The 22,149-nt window shown below is 49.8% G+C and overlaps 11 protein-coding genes across 11 annotated transcripts; 3 read left to right on the top strand and 8 right to left on the bottom strand.

Moving 5' to 3' along the window:
- Positions 1 to 57: 57 nt before the first annotated feature.
- Positions 58 to 799, bottom strand: AA0111_g8136 (hypothetical protein; the record flags this gene model as incomplete). The annotated part of the gene is made up of 3 exons (XM_028654550.1): positions 58 to 303; positions 358 to 657; positions 710 to 799. The coding sequence occupies 3 exons, from the start codon at positions 797 to 799 to the stop codon at positions 58 to 60; spliced, it is 636 nt and encodes a 211-aa protein (XP_028504257.1).
- A 2,391-nt stretch (positions 800 to 3,190) lies between these two features.
- AA0111_g8135 (hypothetical protein) lies at positions 3,191 to 3,800 on the top strand (the record flags this gene model as incomplete). The annotated part of the gene is made up of 2 exons (XM_028654549.1): positions 3,191 to 3,392; positions 3,448 to 3,800. The coding sequence occupies 2 exons, from the start codon at positions 3,191 to 3,193 to the stop codon at positions 3,798 to 3,800; spliced, it is 555 nt and encodes a 184-aa protein (XP_028504260.1).
- Positions 3,801 to 3,974: 174 nt separating this feature from the next.
- On the bottom strand, positions 3,975 to 4,541 carry AA0111_g8134 (hypothetical protein; the record flags this gene model as incomplete). The annotated part of the gene is made up of 3 exons (XM_028654548.1): positions 3,975 to 4,169; positions 4,240 to 4,381; positions 4,456 to 4,541. 3 exons carry the CDS (start codon positions 4,539 to 4,541, stop codon positions 3,975 to 3,977), a joined length of 423 nt encoding a protein of 140 aa, XP_028504259.1.
- A 789-nt stretch (positions 4,542 to 5,330) lies between these two features.
- On the bottom strand, positions 5,331 to 7,154 carry AA0111_g8133 (hypothetical protein; the record flags this gene model as incomplete). Its single annotated transcript, XM_028654547.1, has 3 exons — positions 5,331 to 5,597; positions 5,655 to 7,044; positions 7,117 to 7,154. The coding sequence occupies 3 exons, from the start codon at positions 7,152 to 7,154 to the stop codon at positions 5,331 to 5,333; spliced, it is 1,695 nt and encodes a 564-aa protein (XP_028504262.1).
- A 742-nt stretch (positions 7,155 to 7,896) lies between these two features.
- Positions 7,897 to 8,025, bottom strand: AA0111_g8132 (hypothetical protein; the record flags this gene model as incomplete). The annotated part of the gene is made up of 1 exon (XM_028654546.1): positions 7,897 to 8,025. The coding sequence occupies one exon, from the start codon at positions 8,023 to 8,025 to the stop codon at positions 7,897 to 7,899; it is 129 nt and encodes a 42-aa protein (XP_028504261.1).
- Positions 8,026 to 8,473: 448 nt separating this feature from the next.
- On the top strand, positions 8,474 to 9,173 carry AA0111_g8131 (hypothetical protein; the record flags this gene model as incomplete). The annotated part of the gene is made up of 3 exons (XM_028654545.1): positions 8,474 to 8,644; positions 8,700 to 9,031; positions 9,083 to 9,173. 3 exons carry the CDS (start codon positions 8,474 to 8,476, stop codon positions 9,171 to 9,173), a joined length of 594 nt encoding a protein of 197 aa, XP_028504213.1.
- A 2,025-nt stretch (positions 9,174 to 11,198) lies between these two features.
- Positions 11,199 to 11,873, bottom strand: AA0111_g8130 (hypothetical protein; the record flags this gene model as incomplete). Its single annotated transcript, XM_028654544.1, has 1 exon — positions 11,199 to 11,873. One exon carries the CDS (start codon positions 11,871 to 11,873, stop codon positions 11,199 to 11,201), a length of 675 nt encoding a protein of 224 aa, XP_028504263.1.
- A 917-nt stretch (positions 11,874 to 12,790) lies between these two features.
- AA0111_g8129 (hypothetical protein) lies at positions 12,791 to 13,609 on the bottom strand (the record flags this gene model as incomplete). Its single annotated transcript, XM_028654542.1, has 1 exon — positions 12,791 to 13,609. The coding sequence occupies one exon, from the start codon at positions 13,607 to 13,609 to the stop codon at positions 12,791 to 12,793; it is 819 nt and encodes a 272-aa protein (XP_028504146.1).
- A 452-nt stretch (positions 13,610 to 14,061) lies between these two features.
- AA0111_g8128 (hypothetical protein) lies at positions 14,062 to 17,600 on the bottom strand (the record flags this gene model as incomplete). Its single annotated transcript, XM_028654541.1, has 8 exons — positions 14,062 to 14,172; positions 14,230 to 14,355; positions 14,414 to 14,443; positions 14,489 to 14,569; positions 14,664 to 14,989; positions 15,042 to 15,391; positions 15,453 to 16,763; positions 16,810 to 17,600. 8 exons carry the CDS (start codon positions 17,598 to 17,600, stop codon positions 14,062 to 14,064), a joined length of 3,126 nt encoding a protein of 1,041 aa, XP_028504147.1.
- An 843-nt stretch (positions 17,601 to 18,443) lies between these two features.
- Positions 18,444 to 20,291, bottom strand: AA0111_g8127 (hypothetical protein; the record flags this gene model as incomplete). Its single annotated transcript, XM_028654540.1, has 3 exons — positions 18,444 to 18,807; positions 18,858 to 20,064; positions 20,117 to 20,291. The coding sequence occupies 3 exons, from the start codon at positions 20,289 to 20,291 to the stop codon at positions 18,444 to 18,446; spliced, it is 1,746 nt and encodes a 581-aa protein (XP_028504144.1).
- Positions 20,292 to 21,468: 1,177 nt separating this feature from the next.
- Positions 21,469 to 22,139, top strand: AA0111_g8126 (hypothetical protein; the record flags this gene model as incomplete). Its single annotated transcript, XM_028654539.1, has 2 exons — positions 21,469 to 21,534; positions 21,601 to 22,139. Coding segments are annotated over 2 exons (605 nt in total), but the record flags the coding sequence as incomplete, so codon positions are not given.
- Between the last annotated feature and the right edge of the window lie 10 nt (positions 22,140 to 22,149).

Raw genomic sequence — 22,149 nt, 5'->3', positions numbered from 1 at the left:
TTCACACTGAGCCAGCTAATCCAATGTCGCGGCCTACAATCAACCGCAATCAGTCATCTACTGCTTTGGTGCTGTGCACTTCTGCCACTGGACGTACACAACTTGGGTAAACTTGAGATCGGTCGAGTCGGTGGTGAGGAGACCAGTGGCGCTGGAGTTGGTGGTGGTCAGGCGGACCTGCGAGTTGATGTTGAGCATGCCGTTGGTGCCGCATGGCGCCCACACGACCGAGGTGCTGTCTGCTTCGTCGTGCTTGAGGTAGTCGCCGTTGGTAGGACCGTCGAACTTGTACTCGGTGGATGTCTGGTAAGAGGATTAGAATCTTTATCAGGATGCTTGTGCTGAGATCAAGATTACCTGCTCGGTCTGGCCAGAGAAGTAGTAGGTCGACTTGAGCGTACCAGAAACGCCCTTTTGGATGGCAGAGTAGCCACGGTAGTCGGCAGACAAAATGGAGTACTGGAAGCCTCCTGGGTACTGGATGTCAACGTTCAGTTGGCAGTTCTTGCGCTGCTCTGTAACAGCGATTCCAGGGCCGATAGATGCAATGTACGAGTCGAAGATCAAGGTCATGATGGTCCTGTCGGCATTGATCTGGGAGCTCATGGTGCCTTGAGGGCAACCAGTTCCTCCATAGCTGACACCACGAATCTTGACCTGGGTTATGTGAGTTGTTTGCCTCGTAAACATGTACTAGGAGTCCTCGTACCTGGCCGGGTGGTGGGGCATCACCAAGCTCGATGTTAGGAAGCGCGGGGGCCGCAGCCGCAAGAGGGAGGAGAGCAAGGAGCCACTTCATGTTGATGAATCGGAGGATGATCTTCGGAGAGTGCTGAGTACAAAGCTGATGTAGTAGATGAGGCCGAGAGTAGAAGCTGGATGATGATCATCAAAGGGCGTATGGACTGGGTTATATACCATTGCTCCGGCACCAGCTCTTCACCTTTGAGTGTCTTAACCACTACCGCGGCAACACCATCTTGGTTGATAGCAGCTACGACCCGAGCGCGATAACAGCTGCCAAGAACCGTAGCAATATCGAGTACGATCCGACCGGCAGGCCGCTTATGCTCATAGGTCCAAATCGCCAAAGCTGCTCAGGTGAGTTCGTGTTTTTCGACTAGTTGTAGCGTGAATCTGTGTCTACACATCCCGAGCCAGCCTCCGGGCTAAGCGGCAGTCTCTGGGTTGTGTGATAGACTTGTTCCGCTGTGCATATCGCTTCCAGCTGCCATGCTAACCCGAACCAAGATGGTGAGGCATGTTCATTTGAGCTTTCCGGGCGCGGCAATACTACATCCCGCATCGTGGCAGCTGTTCAGGTATCGTAAGTCTGCGGTGTATGCAACCTACCCGAGGACTGACTGCCGACGGTATAGCTATCGATACAGACGCACACTTGTCGCGTGGACCGATAGAGCCTCTTGATAGTGGATACGGATAGCAGACTTGCGATTGCTAGGGGATACAGCGGCCATCACATATCAGATGATGGTTAGTGTACCAAAGTCCTCCCACGCAAGCAAGTCGCTATTCGCTCGAGTCATTGTTCGCATGGTCGGCGGCCAACGCAGTGGACATACATATGAAGCCGAAATGAACTGAGCATATTAGCCTGGGGTACCGAACTCAGAATAGAAACACGGGGCCTGGAAGCTGGGAACATGCAGAACATGAAGCTGACCGAACAGCAAGGCAAGGTTCGCTTTGATATTGACTTTCATCTATTGATCCTGTGCGTAACCCTGTGCCGGAAGATGTGCGGAAGCGAAAACTGAAAACACTCTGCCTTTCTGAGACGAGCGGCCTGGCATTGCAAGCATATCGTGGTTGTGTTCATTTCGTAGATCTGGGGAGGTGAGGAGCTCTTGGCGTGTAGATTAACCTTATATTAAAGCTTGTCGTTCCATCGGTGCTCGAGGCCCTGACATAATCAATATTAGCGAATACGATCTGCTGCCCTTGCAGATATCTGCCCTGGAAGTCTAGAAAGGCGTCTAAAAATAATAGCGGGAAAGTTAGTCACGATGCATGCATTCGACAGCTGTTTGCGGCACGTGGTGACTCGGCAACACGCCACGACCGAGGATTCATCGTGTGAGCCCAGGCCTGACTACTGCCGGTTCAGCAGCGCAGGATGCAACCGGCGTGAAATTGCCAGGTAAAATAGATTGAGGATTGATTGCATGCTTCGTGTCGGAAAGACGACCAAGACGGTCAACCGAACCTGCCTTCGAGGGTGAAGCTTTCGAATTTACAGTCGAGCGCGATAACAACAGACGGGATGTATATCCCTCTATACACGACTGTAACGAGTGTGAGTCAATGCCAGGACTCAGCTTACCGCCTGGACTCCAAGCAAGAGGAGAGAGGGAAAGAGCAATTCTGGTCGGTAACACTGACATCAATGCAGCAATTGTCGCGCCATGGCTCTCGCATCTGTACATCCAGACGCGTCCACAACAGGTCCACAGCAGGACCTTCCTGGGCAGCCAAATGTCAGCTCAGTCGAGACGCGTCGAGTGTGTCCGTGAGCGCTCTATCGGGTTGTAGGTGACGCTGCGAATGTGAACCGAGCAATGGAGAATAAGGGCAATGCTCCAGCAAAAATCCCAAAGAACCGGCCTATACATCGACGCGTTATCGCTAGGGAAGTATCTTGGACTTCAAAAATCGGTCGTGAAAGAATTCGCTATGACTGATGTCCGGGTAAAGACGCGTAGCGAGACGGACAAAACGGAAAGTGCGCGAAATTCACCAGATACAACAGGGCTTCGACGCGTCGAAAATGGCCGTAGGATGGGTCTTTGCGACTTTTCAAAGTCAGCATGAAAGCGACAATTGTGTAGTCAAAGAACTACACAACCAATAAGTCGCAAGGTTCGCGAAGCAACTACCCCGCCGCCACCCATGTGGCTCGCGCGTGGTGGCGGGGACCCTTCGATTTGTCACCCAGAATGATGGCATCATTGCCGCGGTCCATTCCCTTTTCCCATCTCAAGCGGCGAAACTCTCCCAATCGCTTATATACATAAAAAACAACAAACTATCCTTACCAAAGTAATTCTCCCTTGTTGTGCAAACACCCCAAAACTACGCCAATCTGAAGCTCCTTACAGTCTTCCTCTTCATCTTCCTCTCCTACCTTTCCATGTCCTTTCTGACTAAATTCTTCCGCCCCTTCAGCAGTATGTCGAATGCACCCGCACAGCCCATGAACGTACCCTCGGGTGCGCAAACCGCGACCGTTGCCGCAGGATGTTTCTGGGGCGTCGAGCACATGTATCGGAGGGAGTACAAGGGCAAGGGCCTGTACGACGCGCGCGTTGGATACATTGGCGGTGATAGCGATAACCCTGGGTACAGAGCCGTGTGTAGTGGACGCACTGGTCGTACGTAATCACCTGTTGTGCGATGAGACTCGACACACGCTAATCAGAAGAGCAGACGCCGAAGCCCTGCAAGTAGTCTACGACCCCGAAAAAGTCACCTACCGCTCCCTCCTCGAGTTCTTCTACAAGATGCACGATCCCACCACCGAGAACCGCCAGGGACCAGACGTTGGTACCCAGTACCGCTCTGCCATCTTCTACCACGATGCCGAGCAGGAGAAGATTGCGCGCGATGTTACCGACAAGGTGAACAAGCAATGGTGGAAGGGTGGTGTTGCGACGGAGATCCTGCCAGCGGGGAAATGGTGGGATGCGGAGCAATACCATCAATTGTATCTGGACAACAACCCAGGAGGTTATGAGTGCCCCAGCCACTTCTTGAGGAGTTTCCCACCGCTGGAGGACTAGTGTGTTGGAATATGATATATGATCGTTATATGCGCAATGTAGAATGACATGTCTCACGACATACACATCTCACTTTTGTCGGTGCTTGCACGTTCGCACAAGCATCAGTAATAGATGCGCCCAAGTTATGGTATTGATGATCTTGTTCACATTCCCAGACGATAAGAGATATATCTACGATGGGGGCATAACCTCGAAAGTCTGCGCAACCTCCTTCTCCCAGCCGAGTCGATCTTTTCCAAAGATTTCCGCTCCAGGCTGGAAGTTCTTGATGCCTTCATCCAACAATCCTGTCCTGAGTACGATACTATCAGGACCTAAGACTTCTTGCTGGTGGTATACATGTGTGGTGCAGTTTTTGCAGTAGAACTAACAAAACATTTGTATTAGTAGACGTCCTCGACAAGTCACAGAGAGGGAAGGAAGAAGGATGACGTACGCAGTGAACGCTCTTTCCAGAGTCACCCTTGTACGTGTATTTGCCAAGGTCGTCACCCTTGGTGATCTTGAGGGCTTTGAGAGGGATGATCTGGTTGAGTGTGTATGTCGAGCCAGAGAGCTCCTTGCAGGTGTTGCAATGGCTAGTTGGTCATTAGCTACTAATGCTCGATTGATTCCCTGACCAGGACTAGAAAGTTGAATGATGCAAACTTACCAGAGGATGTGAGCCTGCTGGTCCTTCTCCAGGGTGGCAGTCCACTCTGTCTGCTTGCAGTGGCAGTGTCCCTTGAAATCCGTCATTGTGATTGGTTCCGTCCAAGAAGAATTTCCGTATTGAGTTAGGAAAGACCGAGGTATAGTAATCGGATGATGGACATCAGGGTAGTCGGGAGATGGTATTTATACAAAGACTGCCCTCGGACCCAGCGTCCTGTCTGCTCCAACTTTATTCCATTGACCCCCCTCCATCTGGTTTTAGCCCGGTCCCTCCTCGTCGGAATAAGGTACTGCCAGCGTATCAGCAGCGGTCGCTCTGCATCCTAATCTCCTGATGCGGGTATTTGTCAAGAAAATGCGGGTGCTGGTGCTGTCATGATACATGGGGTCTGGTTATGACGTTCTAGGCTTCCTGCTATCATCATGTCGGAATAGACGCCGTTGTTTGCCGTTGCCCTGAAGCTTCTGCATTGTCGGGAACTAGACATTGACAACCGCTACGGACTATTGCACTATGAGTGCCGATGGATATACTATCCAGAATCGGAAGAGATGGCACTTGAAGAAGGGGGAAGCTTGGGGCCTATATGAGGGGTAGTCCAGGCGCGTCTCAGCGATCAACAACGCGGTTGGGAATGACGTAAGCGGGGCATTTACAACACAGCCGAGTAGCTCGATACTGCATTATTGCGGATCCGGCGTCTCGAAACGAGCTGGAGTTCGGGCATGACGTGGCGAGACTAGTGTTGGATTTCAAATTATACGATAGCGATGGTATGTTTGGGACTGTCGAACAACGGCTTGCCAAGTGTCATCGTATGCCCGTTCAAAGAAAAGAGTCGATGAGAGTAAATTTATTCATCAAGATCGTCTTCAATCTACTTCGAGCAATTGGTATCGTCCGCCATGCTTATCTAGTGCATCTTCCACCCTCTCCATGACAGCCAGTACCTTCTCCTCTTCGAGCCTCCTTCCTACAACCTGCACAGCCACGGGCAGGCCGGCCATCTTCTGCGCGTCGTAGTGCTTGTACGCTCCTTGTGCGACACCATTTAGCTTCTTGAAGCTGAAGTCTGATGGCAAGGCGTCTTTGACAGGATCGACATGTGTCACGGGGATGATTCCAGAAGAATAATCGAGCTTTATTCCGTTAGTAAAGGAAAGTAGTAGGTAATTTCGAGCACGAGAAAGACCTACCAGGTTGAACATGAAAGTGTAACCACAGCTACTGACTGCATCATGCATACCACCATGAGGCACGGCAGGCGTCGCGTTAGGTGGGGTGAGCATAACATCCATGTCAGCCTCCTCAGACCACCACTTGTAGAAGTTTGCCTTGAAAGCCTCGCGCTTGCCGGCGAGCTGCCAGTACTCGTGTGCGGATTTTGGATGCCAGTCACGTAGCAGGCCAGCCCAAATATCATCGCCCTTGACGTATTTCACGTACAGGTAGTGCATGTACTTGATGAAGCGAGGGAGGCGCATGTAGTAGACTAACTGCGCTGCACCAAGATCATTCCATTCTCCAGTGCGGAAATGGCTCATGAATGTGTTGCCGCCATCACTGAGGAGGAGTTGGGATGCCAGTTGCAATGCCTCATACGGTGACGGTGGATCAACATCAAAGACTTCATGGCCTTCCGCTGCGAGTGCTTTGGCTGTCTGATCTAGAGCACGCGCGCATGCTGGTGAAGGGTCGGCGACGTGATCAGTTCGCATCACGCCTATGCGCAGCTTCTTCTTCTCCTTGAACTCTGTCTCAATGTCTTCCCTCCACTCCAGTGGATGGACAGTGTAGTCGTATTTCCAAGGCTTCATCTGGATGAAGCTGCGTGTAAAGTACGTCAAGTCGTTTAGTGTTCGTGCCATAGGGCTGAAGACGGAGGGTATAGCTTCCTGACCCGCCATACTTGTGTTCATGCCCACTTTTGGCCATCGTCCCGTCGAACATCGTATCGAGTAGCAGCCAGAGAAGTGGGCAGGGGCGCGGACCGAGCCAGCGACATCTGAGCCGATGCCAATGCGACTACCACCAAACGCCAGCAGTGCGGATTCTCCGCCCGTCGAGCCGCCTGGCGAGTATTTGTCGTTGTGTGGGTTCTTGCATTGACCCCAAACGTCGTTTGTGGATTCGAACGAAAGAAGCGTGGTAGGCAGGTTGGTCTTGACGAAAGGCACGGCGCCAGCATCCTTTAATATCTTCACCATGACTCCATCTTCTGTAGCAGGTTTCCCAACGTTCCTCGAATAGCCGACCGAGATATCGAAGCCCTTGACTTGTATTGAGTCCTTCAACGAGACAGGAATGCCGGCAAGTGGTCCTTTGAGATTCACCTCCTTCTCTGCCCACTCCTCGGCTTCAGGGAAGAGTATCTCTGTCACGCAATTCGTCTTCTCCTGTGCCTTTATCGCGACTTTGCCGTATGTGCGCAGGATATCGACGGGGCTGGTGATTTGCTTGTGGACATCTTGGACGAGCTCCTGGATGGGTTTGCCGAGGATGGAGCGTTCTTGTGAGGACAGAGGGTACAGGTATGGTGTGGGAAGTGTCGCGATCTTAGAAGCGCGATCCGACTGCTTGCGCTTGCTGGTGGTGGAGAGTTAGCTTGTCGCGTCGGCGGGATTGTGTGGGGTTGGCAGGAAGCTTGGAGCAACTCACCAGTCGGCTTTGTGTTGCCAGTATTCCGAAAGACCCATCTTGTAAGTGGAATTGTGAAGACGAAGCAGTCATCGAACCCAAAGTCAAAAGAAGAGCTCAATGAACCCTCGGGAACGGTTACCAGTCACATGTCTTCTGAGAGCCGCGATTATGCGTCTTGCTATCTGGGAGCTGTGTCGCGTGGACCTGCCGCTTCGGAGCTGACCCGAGGTGGATTGAGCTTCCCGGCGGGGAGCTCTTATCACCGACTTGTCAATACACGCCCTGTATCAACACCACGCCTTACGACAAGAGACAGCCCCCACTCTCGGCCTTTGCACATAGATTCTCACTATATGGTAGCCGGTATGACCTTCAACGACTTGTTACTGACAGCATCATGTACGGTAGGTCTGTATGGCGGGAGCGCTGCACTATGACAGCCATCAGGCACCCAGCACAACTCTGCATCACTGAAGCCTCACTTCCTACGTTTGACGCGAAGACCTATCTGAATCGGACGCAAAGATCAGCTAACCAATACCAACGAGGTACCACCAACTCCATAGCAAAGCATTGACGCATGTAGTCTCGCTGTCCTCTCATCACCACACGCGTCTCTTCAGCAACGCCATCACCAAAGCACAGAACTGTTCTCCCAAACAATGTTTCAACTTTCCTCGCATCTGATTGAGCCTCAACAGATAGCTCCCGCGCGCGAGGTAGGGCGGGAGGTCGATGTGGGACCGCGGAAGTAAAGCGACAGCCGCTACAGAACCTCTCACCCAGTCGATTCTGAGATCAAACTGCAGATCCACATTCTTCAGGTACCGCTGTGATTCTATGTACCTGAATGGCTTCCCCAGACTTGGTGGCCTGGATTGTCAATGCGGTAACCGCTGGCGCACTGATGCGCGCCAGCTCGGACATTTTCTGAAAGTGCCGCTTCTCGACGCTGATTGGCCCATGCAGCGACTACTCGAGATGCCATGAAACCACTGTGGTCCAGACACACGATGAGCAAGAATAGCAGCGATTTCGACCTTACTCTTTTCGACATGTTGTTGAGATGGCATACAACTCTCACCTGTATAAGATGAGCTGGACGTAGCGTCGTAGTAACATCATCAAACACATCATCAACCAGCTCATCACAACTCACTTCTCTTTTCGTCTTTTTTTCCTCTTGTTTCCTTATTTCCTTGTTTCCTATCTGGGTCTCATTTATTCAACGGTCTTTCCTACTACGACACTCTCTCTTCTGCTGTGCAGACTGCTATCCATTCCTTGCTGCATCAATCGCTTCGTCTGCCTACTTCAATCTCCATCGGATCCTTAGCCACACCCACCCTACAACATCCAACTTTAGTCCGCCAACATGGCTGTCCCAAGCTACAACGCCATGCCTTTGAGCAAGATGTTCCTTGGCGCTCGCGTCCTCCAGGCGATCTGCATGATCCTAATCATCGGCATCTGCTCCAACTTCATTCAAATGATCGTCACAACCGGTGTCGAGCCCCCCAAAGAGTTCGTCGGCACACTGAGCGTGGTAAGTACACATATCGCTTCTCGATTCCTACTCCATTTCTAACATGCTTTCTCAGACATGTATCGCAGCCCTCTACATCATGGTCAGCGTAGGCTACTACTGGTCGCAAGCCAACCTCGGTCTCCTCGTCATGACAGGCGTCGACTCCCTAATCCTCATCGCCTTCATCGTGTGCGCTGTCACTCTGGGCAAACCCATGTCCTTCCTCAACTGCTATGTCATCGGCAAGTCTTCCGCAGAAGTTGACACGATGTACGCCAACGCTTTCGTGACGGCGACCGTTGAGAACCTGAACAAGAGCACGAGCAGCTTGGGCCACTGGGCGGGTGTTACGAGGAGCAACTGCTTCCAGGCCAAGACTGTCTGGGGCATGGCTATCGCGCTTTGGTAAGTTTCAACTGTGTTCGTTGTACTTGTTCGAGTACTAACATAGCTCAGCGTACTCTTCACTGTTTCTTGCGCTCTTCTGCCTACACTTTGGTACAAGAACAACATGAAGAAGCCTGCCAAGACCGTCGAGGAGGCTTGAGCATCAAGAATCTCCGGCCTTTTATACAACCACGAGAAACAATGACTCAGCAGTCGAAAAAGGAATGCGCCTAACAATAGCGCTGTCTGCCAGTTCCCCCTCCTCCACCACACTATCAACACAAAAAACTCATGTCTCTCTTTCATCTGTCAAAAACGCAAAAATAGTCTGCATTGCGAGGGAGTTTGGAGTCGTCTATCATCATTTCTGTTCTCTTCTTCAGACATTGAATGTCGATAATCCTAATGGATAGTTTTGGGCCTAGTTGCCCTATAAAAAATACGATTGTATGAGTCTACTATACTATGTGTGTGCTACTATGATTGATTCAGTTCACTCCAGTCATTCCTGCCACTCTTTAACTCCGTCGTCGCTCGCTTACTGAGCGACTTATCGCTGTCATCATATCACCTTCCATTTCTTTGTTCAAAATATGCACTGATAGTTGGACTTCTCTTGGCTACCGTCCGCCCGCACCATCTTTTGGCAGTGCTTGAGTGTGGCATTCCGCTTAATGTTTACCTGTCCGCTTGTACTGTACTCATGAATCTTTTATCCACTAGATCTGTCAAATTAGTAGTCATCACCGGTTAGCTTGATGCCGCCTCATCACAAGAACGAGCGGATAGTGTTTGCCGACACACCACTTCTCATTCACTATCATTCTCCTTAAATCATGGCAAGCTTAAATTCGAGCTCATGGAGCTGTTTGAACTCATTCAAACACATCTGTCGATGCGACATACCCGGCTCACAATTCCCCTCATCATGTCCCACTTCAATAAACTGCAGGCCGTGAATCGCTGCAGTCATTCACACGGATGACTGCCTTCGAAGTATAAAGTCTATATCGTGAGTTTTCTCTTTACTCATTACTATACTCCAACAATATACATTCAGGCTTTGCGAAGACACTAAGATTCTCCAACTACATTCTTCAACAGTAAACAATATCTTCCTCATAAGTCAAGACTAGCTCGACCCAAACAGCATCCACTAAGTAGCCCCCACGTACACCATTCAACAATGTGCAAACAAATCTACCATTGCTGTACCAACAATAACGATCCCACTGCCCGCTGCACAGAAAAGGTCGGTCTAGATGACCTACGAAACGACGAATTCTGCACAAAAGCGCAGAATAAGGTTCAAACTGGGAAGGTACCGCTAGCTGATATGTGGGGTGCATGTGGCAAACCTAATTTCCAACCATATCTGGGTAAACACGGACGTGTTTGTCTAGTATGTGGAAGAAATGCTAAATTGAGATCGCGATCAGCTGACGTGGAGCTTGTAAAAGCTAGAGCGCAAAAGGGATCTGTCGGAAACTGCCCATATGAGCCGAAGGGCGATGATGTGATTTCGAGAATGGCACGTGCTTACTACCATACCGGGTGGTACTGGTTTCCTGAGGAGTATGAGACTTGAGTATCTTTGCTTGGGAAGAAAGGGACATGCTAGGGTGTTTGCGGATTGGTATTCATGTTTTCGGTGGAAAGGAATATAGGTCGGATTAAACTTTGTATACGGGGTTTTTTTTATTGTGCATGGAGTTTTGATTGAGGCGAGAAAGGTTGGCTACAGGAGGAGTTGGAAGCTGGATAGTTGTACTTTGATGAATGGGGCGGTAGAAACAAGAAAATGGACATCTTTACCTCCACCTAGCTGCATGCTAGCAGTACCTTGATGTGCATGGTGTCACTTCTACTGGATGTCATGTGTATGAAGTTCTACCGCCGAAGGATTTACACTGGAACATTCTATACACTGTGCTCGTATAGCATCTCACTGCTATCACCAACACTCCAATAATTACCATGGTCAACAAAGACAGCGGCTAACGTGACCGTTCCATAGACTATCACTACGACCACACCGCCCACACCACATGCGGGTCTGTCGAGAGGTTGGTCAGAGAGAATGTGGCGTATTGAACTATTAGATGAGCTTATACCTATCTAGCATGCACAGAAGCGACACAATCTTGCGAACCTTCCGACTTCCAATATCTGCCCCTCGATAACCTCAAACCGGAAGGTGACAAACCGAAAAGCCTGGTGAAGTTTGCGACACGGTGAGATCCATAACCGATCTCGGTTTCTCCAGATAATCAATCATGAGCTGCGAGCAGTGCTTCGTATGCGTCAACGCTCTCACATGAAGATCAAGGTACTTCTGATCTTCCTGATAGCCGCGATGCAGCCGTCGCCACATGAGCGCGCAGTGCACCATGTGCTCCCGAATCTCAGTAAAGTAAGTATTTGGCGCAACCACGTCGCCCATTTCGTCTTCAGTAAGGAGCCGCTTGGCTTCGCGTGTTTCGTACGCTTGCCATTTGGCGAGACGCTTGAAGTCGTCTAGATTCTTGTGGTCGATGCATGGGTTTGGCACCCAGATGTTGGAGAGGACGTCGTAAGTGCAGTTGTTTGCTCGGGCGGTGGCGGAATTTGTGCCGCAGTCAAGGGTTTTCATGCGTGGTGGTTGTGGGGGGAATGGACGGATGAGGTAGCCGAGGAGGGTTGTGATTGCTATCGCAAGTAGGAACACGACAGCATGTAAGGTGATTCTTCTTCTCCCGTCTCCACTCTTGGAAGGCAAGAGCTTCAAGCTGTGCGGTTCTAGTAATAGCCTCTCTTCATGCGAACTGTCCTGCGAGCTCTCCGTCTGCTTGTCGTCATTGTAGGACTGATTTTGAGACATGTTCTTGGACGGAAATCTATTCAATCGTCAGTCTATTGGCGAGAGTCCAATCCAAGATGGTACAAACTACCCTCAGACTCTTGCAACCTACAGTCGGATTGTTCTATGTTTCGACAGACCGCCGAAGTCGCGAGTGTGAGCAAGATTGTCCTTTGACACTAGCATGTACCCAAAATGATAAGGTCAAGAAAACGTGTGAGCTTCAGAATCTCTGCTATGATACAGCCTAGAGTATGACATAGATACGCGATAAGTCATCTGGTACGTCGCTTCTTCTCATCATGATGAAGAGTACAGTCAGCATGAGTAAGCTTTTCGGTTGCGGACCGATGCGCTCTCTACTAAGAACTTGCGATGCCTAGTTTCTGAGTAAAAACTAAATAGTAACAATTGAGTAACGACGCATGTCTGAGTAGTGGCTTCGAGATGCGCTCGAATTGTTGTCGCAGCGGATGTCAGCCCGTTGTCGTGATCCACAAACATCGCCCTCAACACACAAAGCTCGTGATGGAGAACCACGATCTGCCGTCCAAACACTGCTGAGCTTCATATGTGGTTGTATGTGAAAGGATTTGTTAGCATGAAATGGAAAATGCGATCGCTCTTGTCGTAGTTTCCTTGATGCGACACGCGCACAGCTATCACGCACGGCGCGTCGTCCACGCGTCGATCGGCTCCTTTCTCAGCATCCGGATCGGACGCGGACAAGCGACCTGATCATCGTCCTGCGGAAGACCTCAAAGATGACATGGAGGCCATGTGCGAGGCTGAAATTTCAGCTGCGAAGGCTGTAAAAAGTAAACAAGATGAAGATGTGACCGAGGGCATCATGACAGCCCTCAGCAAGTTGCGGAAACAGTAATGTAATGTCTGACTTGTACTTCTAATCGAATTTATCCCCCAACAGTGCCTAATGATCACAACATGAGATCCACTAGCCAGCCTCTTCCAGGTCCATGCATAGCTGCGTTCACAAGAAGCGACTCACTTCCCGCCGAATCTTTCTCAACCGTGATAATCGCTCCTTCATCCTGTATCCTCTTCAGCGATGGAACCTTGGTTTGACTTTGTTCATTGTCAGTCCAGCCAACACGCATGGCGCCCCGACCTTCATGGAGATGTCCAAAACAATGCAGCCTCGGCTTGACTCTCTGCACCGCGTTTGCAAGCTTCTCGCAACCGCAATGCGTTCCGTCGTGACCAACATCGAGGTCATACCCTGGATTTACTGGAAAGAGCGGAGGACCATGTGTCATGACAACATCGACCCCAGCGGCTGCGAAGTTCGCACCAGTATTGAACCTATCCTCTTCTTTACCGTATGCGAAAGCGTATCCGTTAAACTCGGGTGTGTAGGGGCTTGCATATACGCTGAATCGTCGTCCATCTTTGAGGATGAATGTGTGTGTGCCTTCGTCGAGGTAGTGAATCCCGTCAATCTCCTGCTCCTTCATGAATGTGACGCATTCTACATGATCGGCCATGTCTTCCGGCATGTTCTCACGTACCCAGCTCTCGTCAAGCTCAAGATCGTGGTTCCCAGCGATGACGAGTTTCAGTTCTGCATCGACCGATTCGATATCTTCTATGGCGCGTTTGAAGCTAGGAAGACTGCCGACTTGTGTTAGGTCACCGCAGTGTAAGAGAACGTCGACTTTTGGCGCCGGGTTGGATGATGGATAAGGCCATGCTCCATGGGTGTCGGAAGTCGTGAGAAAGCGGACTGAAGATACCATATTGGATATAGGGCGGCATGGAGATAGTAGTATCGAGTAGATTGGTGATGGGGACTGTACTCGTGTTGAGAGTCGTACTGTTGTTGAAGATAGCGCGGTGAGACTGGTGCAGAAAGCATTTATCAAAATAGTAAGTTGTTTTATACTCACTAATGCTTGTGAGTCACCCGGAGCGGTACGGTTCATCCATGCAATGACTTCTCAAACCTTGGTAATGTAAGCGGGCGCTCGCGTGGGCAGCGGTGCCTCGCCCGGCCCTCGGCGCGGCAGCCAGCTTCGATTTAACAACGCTCAGGATTGGTTTCCATCGTGAAAGGTTAATAGACTTCCTGCATATATGAAACAAAAGGGGGATGTATGCGACACAATATGAACAGTAGAAGGGACGGTGTACGAGAATGTGGGAGGTACTAGGCCGTCAATTTGAGGGTAAACTAACCAACACCATCTCATCACTTGTCCTTCCTCTCTTGAAACAACGGGTCCGACTCAACATCTCCTCTTTTTTGACCAGCACGATTCGGCTTAAGCCAGGAGAATTTCTCATCCACCTTGTCTTCCAACTGCCGAAACCTGTTAGCATAAAGTGGCTAGCTCAATGAGACGTCGCAGCCACTTACCTTAGGAAATTTCCTGCATATCAACCATACGAGCATTGTTAGACCCAATGTACCACACATAAATACTAGGTACCACCACCATGGTGGGTTATCTGCGAGAACATTGACATTCATGCCAAACAAGCCCTGGTTGGAATTAGCAACGGAACCCTGCCAGAAAATGTTGATCAGGTGTATCACGTACCGAGACGAAGGTAAGAGGAAGAAAAACGAACTAGAAAGTTAGATATGTTTGAGAAGACACCCATTCTTGGCTTACTGTAATCCAGCTCAGTCGCTTCATGCTTATGCTTAACGAATTCGATTTCTGTGATTCCCTGATAGATGTCAAGTTGAATTCCTGGATGAGAGTCAGTGATATTGTCTGTTTCTGTCTTCCTAGTAGGTGGATGTATAAAACGACATATCATGTGACACGTTGTGGTGAGGCTTACCAGTTGAATGAGTGCAGATGAATCTTCGTCGAACTTATCAAATCGAGACTGAATGGTACTTGAGAAATCTTTCACGATGCCGGCGACCAGGTCAGAAGCTTGATCGTTGTAGACCTTATTCTGATACCCTTTGGAGAAGTTTCGAAGGGTGTCAACTTGGCCACGATGCCCGCGCCGAAGATTAATCCACGTAGTTGCATCCTTTAAGAGATCACCAATAAGCCTGCGCGAATTTCCATTTGCGTGGAGTACACGTAGTCGCTTCAATGTTTTGTAAACGTCAGCGTAGATAATCGTTATATCCTGCCAGTACAGGGCAATTTTGACTTACACAGTTTAGCAGGTAGATGTCAATCTGATCACAAAACTCCAACCAACCCATTATTAGCTCCTTCATGAGGTCTTCCATGAATGCCATCCCACTATCTGGTATTGAACCCATTCGTAGCGTACTCCAGTGATCGATGCTGACCCAACGGTCATTACCATCCAGGTCTGGACGTATCTCCACGTTCCATCTGATCGCCAACTCGTTGAACTCAAAATTGAAGACATTGACAGTCCCAGACAGCGCTTCAGAGGGTACACCAGCAAGGATTGAGCACCATTGTGTGTCGAGAATTGGAGAGATTCCGTATGCAGGCCAGGTGGGTAAGGCGTAGATCATGAAATCTGCTCTCCAATTTCCACCATTATATCCAGGCCAACGGCCGGAGTCAGGAAAGATCCTATTACCCAAGGTCAGTGGCCCTTGGTGAATTAAAAGTGAGTAGTTAGACGAATACTCACAACAATCTTCTCTCCAAATATTGCATTGGAAACTGCTTCATCTGGAAACCTTCCGCGATATGGAAAGAAATTTTTTTCTTTCTGCGCGCATCTTCTTCAAGATGAATTATGGGTGGTGCGTTACTCTGCGTTCGCTTACCGAACGCCTGTAACCAGTCTTGTGCGGTTATCCGCGAAGTATCAGGCGAGTGATCTAGTAGCAAAACTATGACATCGCTGTATCCAAGCCCCATCGCTAGCTCAATAGCTGTGTGGCCATTCATACCTCTCTCGTCGATAGCAACGCCGCATTCGAGTGAGAGTCGAACGATATCCATATCTCTTTTGATCACACCGATATGCAAAGCAGAATTTGAGGCCGTATCCCTGATGCTTGATCCAGCAGCTCGAATTAGAGCGCTAGCTAATGAGATTTGCTTGCGTTCCAGTAGTCTTGTGAATGTTGTTCGATCCACCAGACTCAATAACTTCATAGCCTCTTGCCTGTCATACTCGATGGCGCACCGAAGCGGAGTTCGCTGTTTTGTATCCTCCTGAGCTGTAGATAGCTTTTCTTCAAGTAAACGAGCTAAAACGGAAGTTGATCCTACTTGTGCTGCAAGGTGTAAGCCACTTTCAGGAGGGTCGAATCTTTGACTATAGCCTGACTGCGGTGGCCGTTGATTTGATACTGACATGACCTGGCTGGCGGAAGCTACTTTGTTCTTATCCATAAAGAATGAGCGGATGAGTATGGTCGGTACATTTTGCAAGTCCTGGAGGTGATCAACCCAGTGCCTCGCGGCGTACTTGTACAACTTGTAGTTCTGCAATCTCGACTCGTACTCAGCATCCGTTTTGCAGGGACCCTTACTAAACTCATCCAAGGCAAGATATTCTAAGCAACGCTTCGCGACCATGGTTTTGGCGCCTGGACACCAATCATCCAAGGTACTCAGAAGATACTGTGAAGCTGGTGAGAGTATGACAAAACGATTGCTGTTTTTGTCTTGGATAAGGATGTTGAAGTCCTTGCATAGCCCTATGAACCGCTCATAGTTTATTGCCTTGGCTGGTTTCAGAGTAGACCCATCACGATCTCTTTCGAGTATATATCGCATCTCGACTTCTCGCATGGGCGTCTTCATGAAGAGAAGCCATGCTAAAGTCTCTCTGGCAAAGTTCTGTTTCGTATCGTTGAGCTCTTGAAGCCTTGTGATAAACCGTTCGTAGAGCTCCTTAAGGAGGTCTCCAGTGGATTCCAGCTTAGGTTCTATGTTTGCGCCTCTCATATTCATAAGTCCGTCCATCAGAAGTTTTGCGGCAAGTATCCTGGAAACTTATTAGACAAACTCGTAGCTCATACATGGCAACCCACAATTCGTTAGCATCTTCCATAACTCTTTTCTTCACACGAAGTTCTAAGGTCGGTCTAAAGCCAATGTATTTCGGCAGATCGGTCAACCTTTTCGTGATGTAAGTATCCAAGTCTTTTCCAACATTTGCGCCGCTGATAAGAATCTGCGGAGCTTTGTGGAGCCTGCTTTGCTCGTCTGGGCTGTGACAGGTCGTGAGAAAAAGTCGCAGATTCTCATTTCTCAGACCAAAGAGGCTGGAATACAGTCGTCTACGATTTTCGGTCATCTGATCTAATTCGTCTACCACAACGTAGACGCGGTCGAACTTGTCGATTACTTTGGGAAGTATTCGCGACACCATATCACCCTGGGATGGGTTTGGGGTTCTTTCGCTAAGAATATCCAAGACATCTTCCATGGGCGGATGGTTGCGACTACGTATGTACGACGAAGCCAGTCGCTGTCCAAGCTGATACAGTAAGCTTCGTATCAATTGCATCGCGTTACGTTTCTTTTTCCCGGTGCCCACGTGAAGAAACGCAACGCCAACCCTACGTCCAAGGTGGTCCTGGCGCAGAAGCGTATCCACGACGAGAGACGCGGCTGTGGTTTTTCCAGAACCGGATCGTCCCACAAGGAGCAGAGTAGGTGGTCCATTGCTAAGCCAGCCTTGAAACTCAGGTGTTTCCGGAATCCACTCGAACGGTCCAGGAAGTCTTTCCGATCCAGGTTGTCTGTGTATCTCGGCACCATTGTCATCGAGCCACTTCAACAACTTGTTGGCTTTGACTTTAGGCTGATCATGCTCCATCTTGGCCGCTCCGAAGCTCTAGCAACCAGCTACAGTATAGATGATCTACGCTGTTCTGCCGATATATAGATCGTACGCACGCCGTAATATGATCATATGGCGTCAAAGTGACAAAACATTCTCAATGAAGGCGGCCAAGGCTGAGGCTGGAAGGATGTTGTGTAGCACAAGTCAAAAGTCCATAAACCACGATGACGGGGACTAGCAAGGTCGATTTAGCCAGTGAATGCGCAGTAGTCGCATGCGTAGCGTGTAGGAAAAGGTAGAGTGGGGGGAAGGTGAATCGCGACGTCGTTCAGGTGTCGTAAAGGTGAGATGATGGTGCAAGGCAGCTGCGATGCCGATCTTGAGTAGCTGCGACCACTTATCTGCAGGTGGCGCCCCACAACACCACAGTGGTCAGCCCCCCAGCGCTTAAGAAATTTGAAACATAACCGCAATCCACGCAACCATTCGTTCAAAATTCTATTGTGGGCTACAATTAAATGGTGGTACATGCACTCGAGTTCGTCAGATAGTCTCTACCTTGAATCATTAAGCGTTGCTGTCCATTACGATACAGAATGTGCCCTTGCGTCTGCTGGAGGCCTGATCTTGTTTGAAAACGGTCCTTGGCCTATGCTTTAGTGAATCGTTACTATCACAGGTACTCACACAACGAAGAGCTATCATCATAACAGATTTAGCATTCTCGGTAAAACTCGTGCGACTCATTTCCTCATACGTGACTCTGTTCTTGAAAATCGCACAGCAGAAATCCATCCAGCGCCTTGCCATGCCATACATGCTGAGAAAAGAAAACGCAAATAGCAGGTTAGATACTAGGAAAAACACACCTCACATTCACATCCTCCTGCCTCTATCCTCCTCTCCAGGACTCGCTGTCCCACTTCCATTCATCGATCCGTATCCATTGATTTCACTAGCATTCGGCATAAGTGTCTCCCTCGCCTCCTCAGCCTCCTCTTCAATGTTCTCCCGTTGGATCTTATGACTCTTGCGCCACACAAATGCCACAAGTGCGAGACCGACAAGCAGCGCCAAGCTGAGCAAAATGACGTTGATAGGTACAGGGTCGTTCTTAAAGGTCTTGTGCGTAGCAGCATCAAGGGCAGATTGCGAGAAGTTAAGGACACCGGCAAGGCAGATGATGAGGCCGTAGACTTTGCCGAAAGTGGCGAAGCCGAAGACCTTGGCGGAATAATCGCTGGGATAGGTGTCAGTAGGAAGCTAAAATGTGGTGGAGGGAAGACTTACGAGACTGCGGTGTAGTATAAGGGTCGGTATAGCACAAAGAGGATGATATTGGCGTATGCGGCCCATGTCTCCGGAATCACACCCAGTACTCCAATAGTTGTCGCCACGGTGACGAGTAAAGATAGTGTAAAGGTAGTGCTTGTGTTGTCGAGAAGTAGACCAATAAATGGAACTGACAAGACACCGCCCACTGGAAGTGCGACATCGAAGAAGTTGTTAATCTCGACCGCCTTGTTGTAGTCATGGAAAAGATATGTGTACTGCGTCCGGATTGTGGCGACAAAGTAGTTGATACGCGTCATCTGGAGGACAGTGAACAGTGTAATAAGAATGAACCAAGGAGTGCGGATCTGCTGGCTGGCGGTGCGACCGTGTAGCGCTCCCCAAACACCTGAGATATTCTTCTTCTTGTCTTCCTCTTGGGCTTGCTTCTTGCCATCTTTGGTGCCAAGCAAAGATGTGATCTCGCTGACGATGCTGTCGCGATGTGCTCGTCGCGCATCCCGTATGCTTCGAACCGTCGTGGCATTTTCGATCTCGTCGTCAGAGTCGTGGATGACTTGCTCCTCCTCTGCACTGGTAACGAGTTCACCAACTGTCTTGTAAGACACCGATGGCATGAAGAGAACTTGCACCGCAAGGATAAAGGCCGGAACGATAAGATAGATCAGGAAGAACTTCTTGATTGAGAAGTTACCATCTGTACCTTGGTAGATAAGTCGGTACATCAGAAAGATCGCGCTCGAGGTATCGAAAGCTCCAGTCAAAAGTGCCAAAATCAGTCCAGAGTATTGCGGGAATGTGTTACTGAGTTGGAACGATGAAATGAAGATGAACGGTCCGCCCAACGCCATGAACAGATATCCAGGGATATAACCATCAAGGGGCAGTTCCTTTGCGAACGCGAAAAGCAATGCGCCAATCGTTATAGATATCGCCCCAGTTATACCACACACGCGTGGTCCGAAGCGATCGAGGATTGTACCGACAGGAAGCGCGACGACGTTCGTGGATACAGCGGCAATCGTGAACATGAGGTTGAGCCGGAGCTCCTGTTCGTAGCAAACGTGTACATCTTGATCCAGTTCTTCCTTTGTGCAGTAGTCTCTGTATACACCCTCCTCAAGTAAAACGGGTTTTATCGCGGCGTAACCGAAGACGACACCGGCGGCGAAGAGGCAGTAGATAACGGCGAGTAAGACCTGGACTACGCAACATTAGTTTCTGTGTGCCCATGCCATGCAGTACATGATACATACGCAGTCTCTTCCACTTGGGCACTTCGAATGCGCCTATCGTTGGCTCTTCGCCAGTTTGCTCCGTCCATGTGCCGACTGGGTTGAAGCTCATCTTCCGGTGCCTAGAGTCCGGGCTTGCCTCTCTACTCCACGGCTCATGCTCCTCTATCGACGTCACTCGTTGCGAGAGCGACATGGTGGGCTAAATTCCTCCTCTCTTACAATAAAAAATATCGATGTATTGCCCTCAGATGAGAACGGAAGTTGTAGTCCAGAAGCTCTCCAGCTGGCGTTTGAAGCTCACCCGGGTATGACGTCGCAATCTTTCTTTTGAGGAACCTCGGCGCACGGAATTGGCCGACCAAACTACCTTGACGAAAGCACCACGGAACTAAAGTCCGCGATTGAGTATCCTGTGGCGCACAAAAGTATGGAAAGCAGGGTCCTAAATACCACAAGTACAGTGTCGAATGGCGCAAAGCGGGGACTGCTGGCCTGCAGCCCGGGTGCATGAAGGCGCTGACAATCCGACGCGCTGGTTCACGCGTGATCACAAATGCTGGGCTGTAAGGATTCTATTACGCAGTTTTATACCACGTGTGAGCTGTAACTATGAGAGTAATGCGCTCATACTGACGATCTATATTCAATCACACGCAGCTTTCTGCATTCCAAAGTTTGCCCTTGTTGTGAAGATGGGATACTGCGAAGCTCGATCGTGAAGCTTGCTGCCAGCTACAACCAATAAACGAGCGAGTCAGCCGCGGACAGGAGCTTTGGTAACCGTGCAGATGAGATGCCAACAAGCATCAAATTTTCTTCCTTTCCACCTCCACATGTTCGCTGAACGCCGATGCACGATGGACGTCTCCTGCGGGCGCTTTCCGATGCAGAAACATTGAAGTTTGCGAGCACGAGTGCAACTGCAGAGTTTTCTATTGGCTTGCAAGCGGTGGGAATGTATATCTCCGCCGGAAAAGTCTAGACTTCCAGGGTATACACTTGGCTATCGTCCCTTCGTCCCTTGAAGTTTCACGGATTTGGCCTTTGGGGAATACTAGGGCTGACATTCCGGGTTCTGAGGCTGGTATACCCAAGATTGAGATTCCCGGCCCCTCTGGACAGTTTGGGCCGTGGACAAAAACGCTGTCATTACATACCAACAACATCACTTCCAGACATGCTATCGTCTCATGCGGTCGCAGAAGGAGCCTCGCTGAATGATAAGATTCTTATGGGCCGCGTTGAGTAACATAGATTATAAGCGAGTTGCGAATCCAAGCGAGTTGCGAATCCAAGCGAGTTGCGAGCCCCACCAACCTTCTGCACCTCTCTACACGTAGACATCTACTTCTCAACCACCTATTCCTTCAATGCCTTCAAACGAAGCAGATATCCAGCTTGCTATTGCAGCAATTAGCACATCACAAATACGAGCTGTTAGCCGTGCTGCAGCTACGTATAATGTCGTCGAATCAACACTACGTAACTGACGCGCTGGCAAGCCCGCTCGACGCGATTGCCAGCCCAACTCAAAGAAGCTTACTACGCTAGAAGAGGAAGTGGTTGTGCGTAATATACTTCATCTAGATCAGCGTGGATTTGCGCCTACGTACGCAGCTGTACGTGATATAGCTGATTCGCTGCTCGCGCAGCGCAGCGCAGGTCGCGTTGGCGTCCACTGGCCACGCAACTTTGTCAAGCGTACAGACAGTCTTACGACGTGTTTTAATCGAGCCTACGATAGGCAGAGAGCTCTGTGTGAGGATCCTGTTCTTGTCCAAGGCTGGTTTAAGCTTGTAGAGCAGACGAAGATGAAGTACGGCATCTGCGATGAGGACGTCTATAACTTTGACGAGGCTGGCTTCATGATGGGCAAGATCACGACTCAGCTCGTCGTGACTGGGTCAGAGAGGAGAGGCCGGCCAAAGGCTGTTCAACCAGGCAATCGCGAGTGGGTGACGGTAATTGCTGCAATTAACGCTGCTGGCTGGACAATCCCACCCTTCCTTATCTTTGCTGGCCAGTATCACCTATCTGCCTGGTACGAGGAG

Source organism: Alternaria arborescens (genome assembly GCF_004154835.1).
Source record: "Alternaria arborescens strain FERA 675 chromosome Unknown contig_20, whole genome shotgun sequence".
In the NCBI taxonomy this organism is placed as follows: Eukaryota; Fungi; Ascomycota; class Dothideomycetes; order Pleosporales; family Pleosporaceae; genus Alternaria; species Alternaria arborescens.
This window is presented reverse-complemented; position numbering and strand designations above follow the sequence as displayed.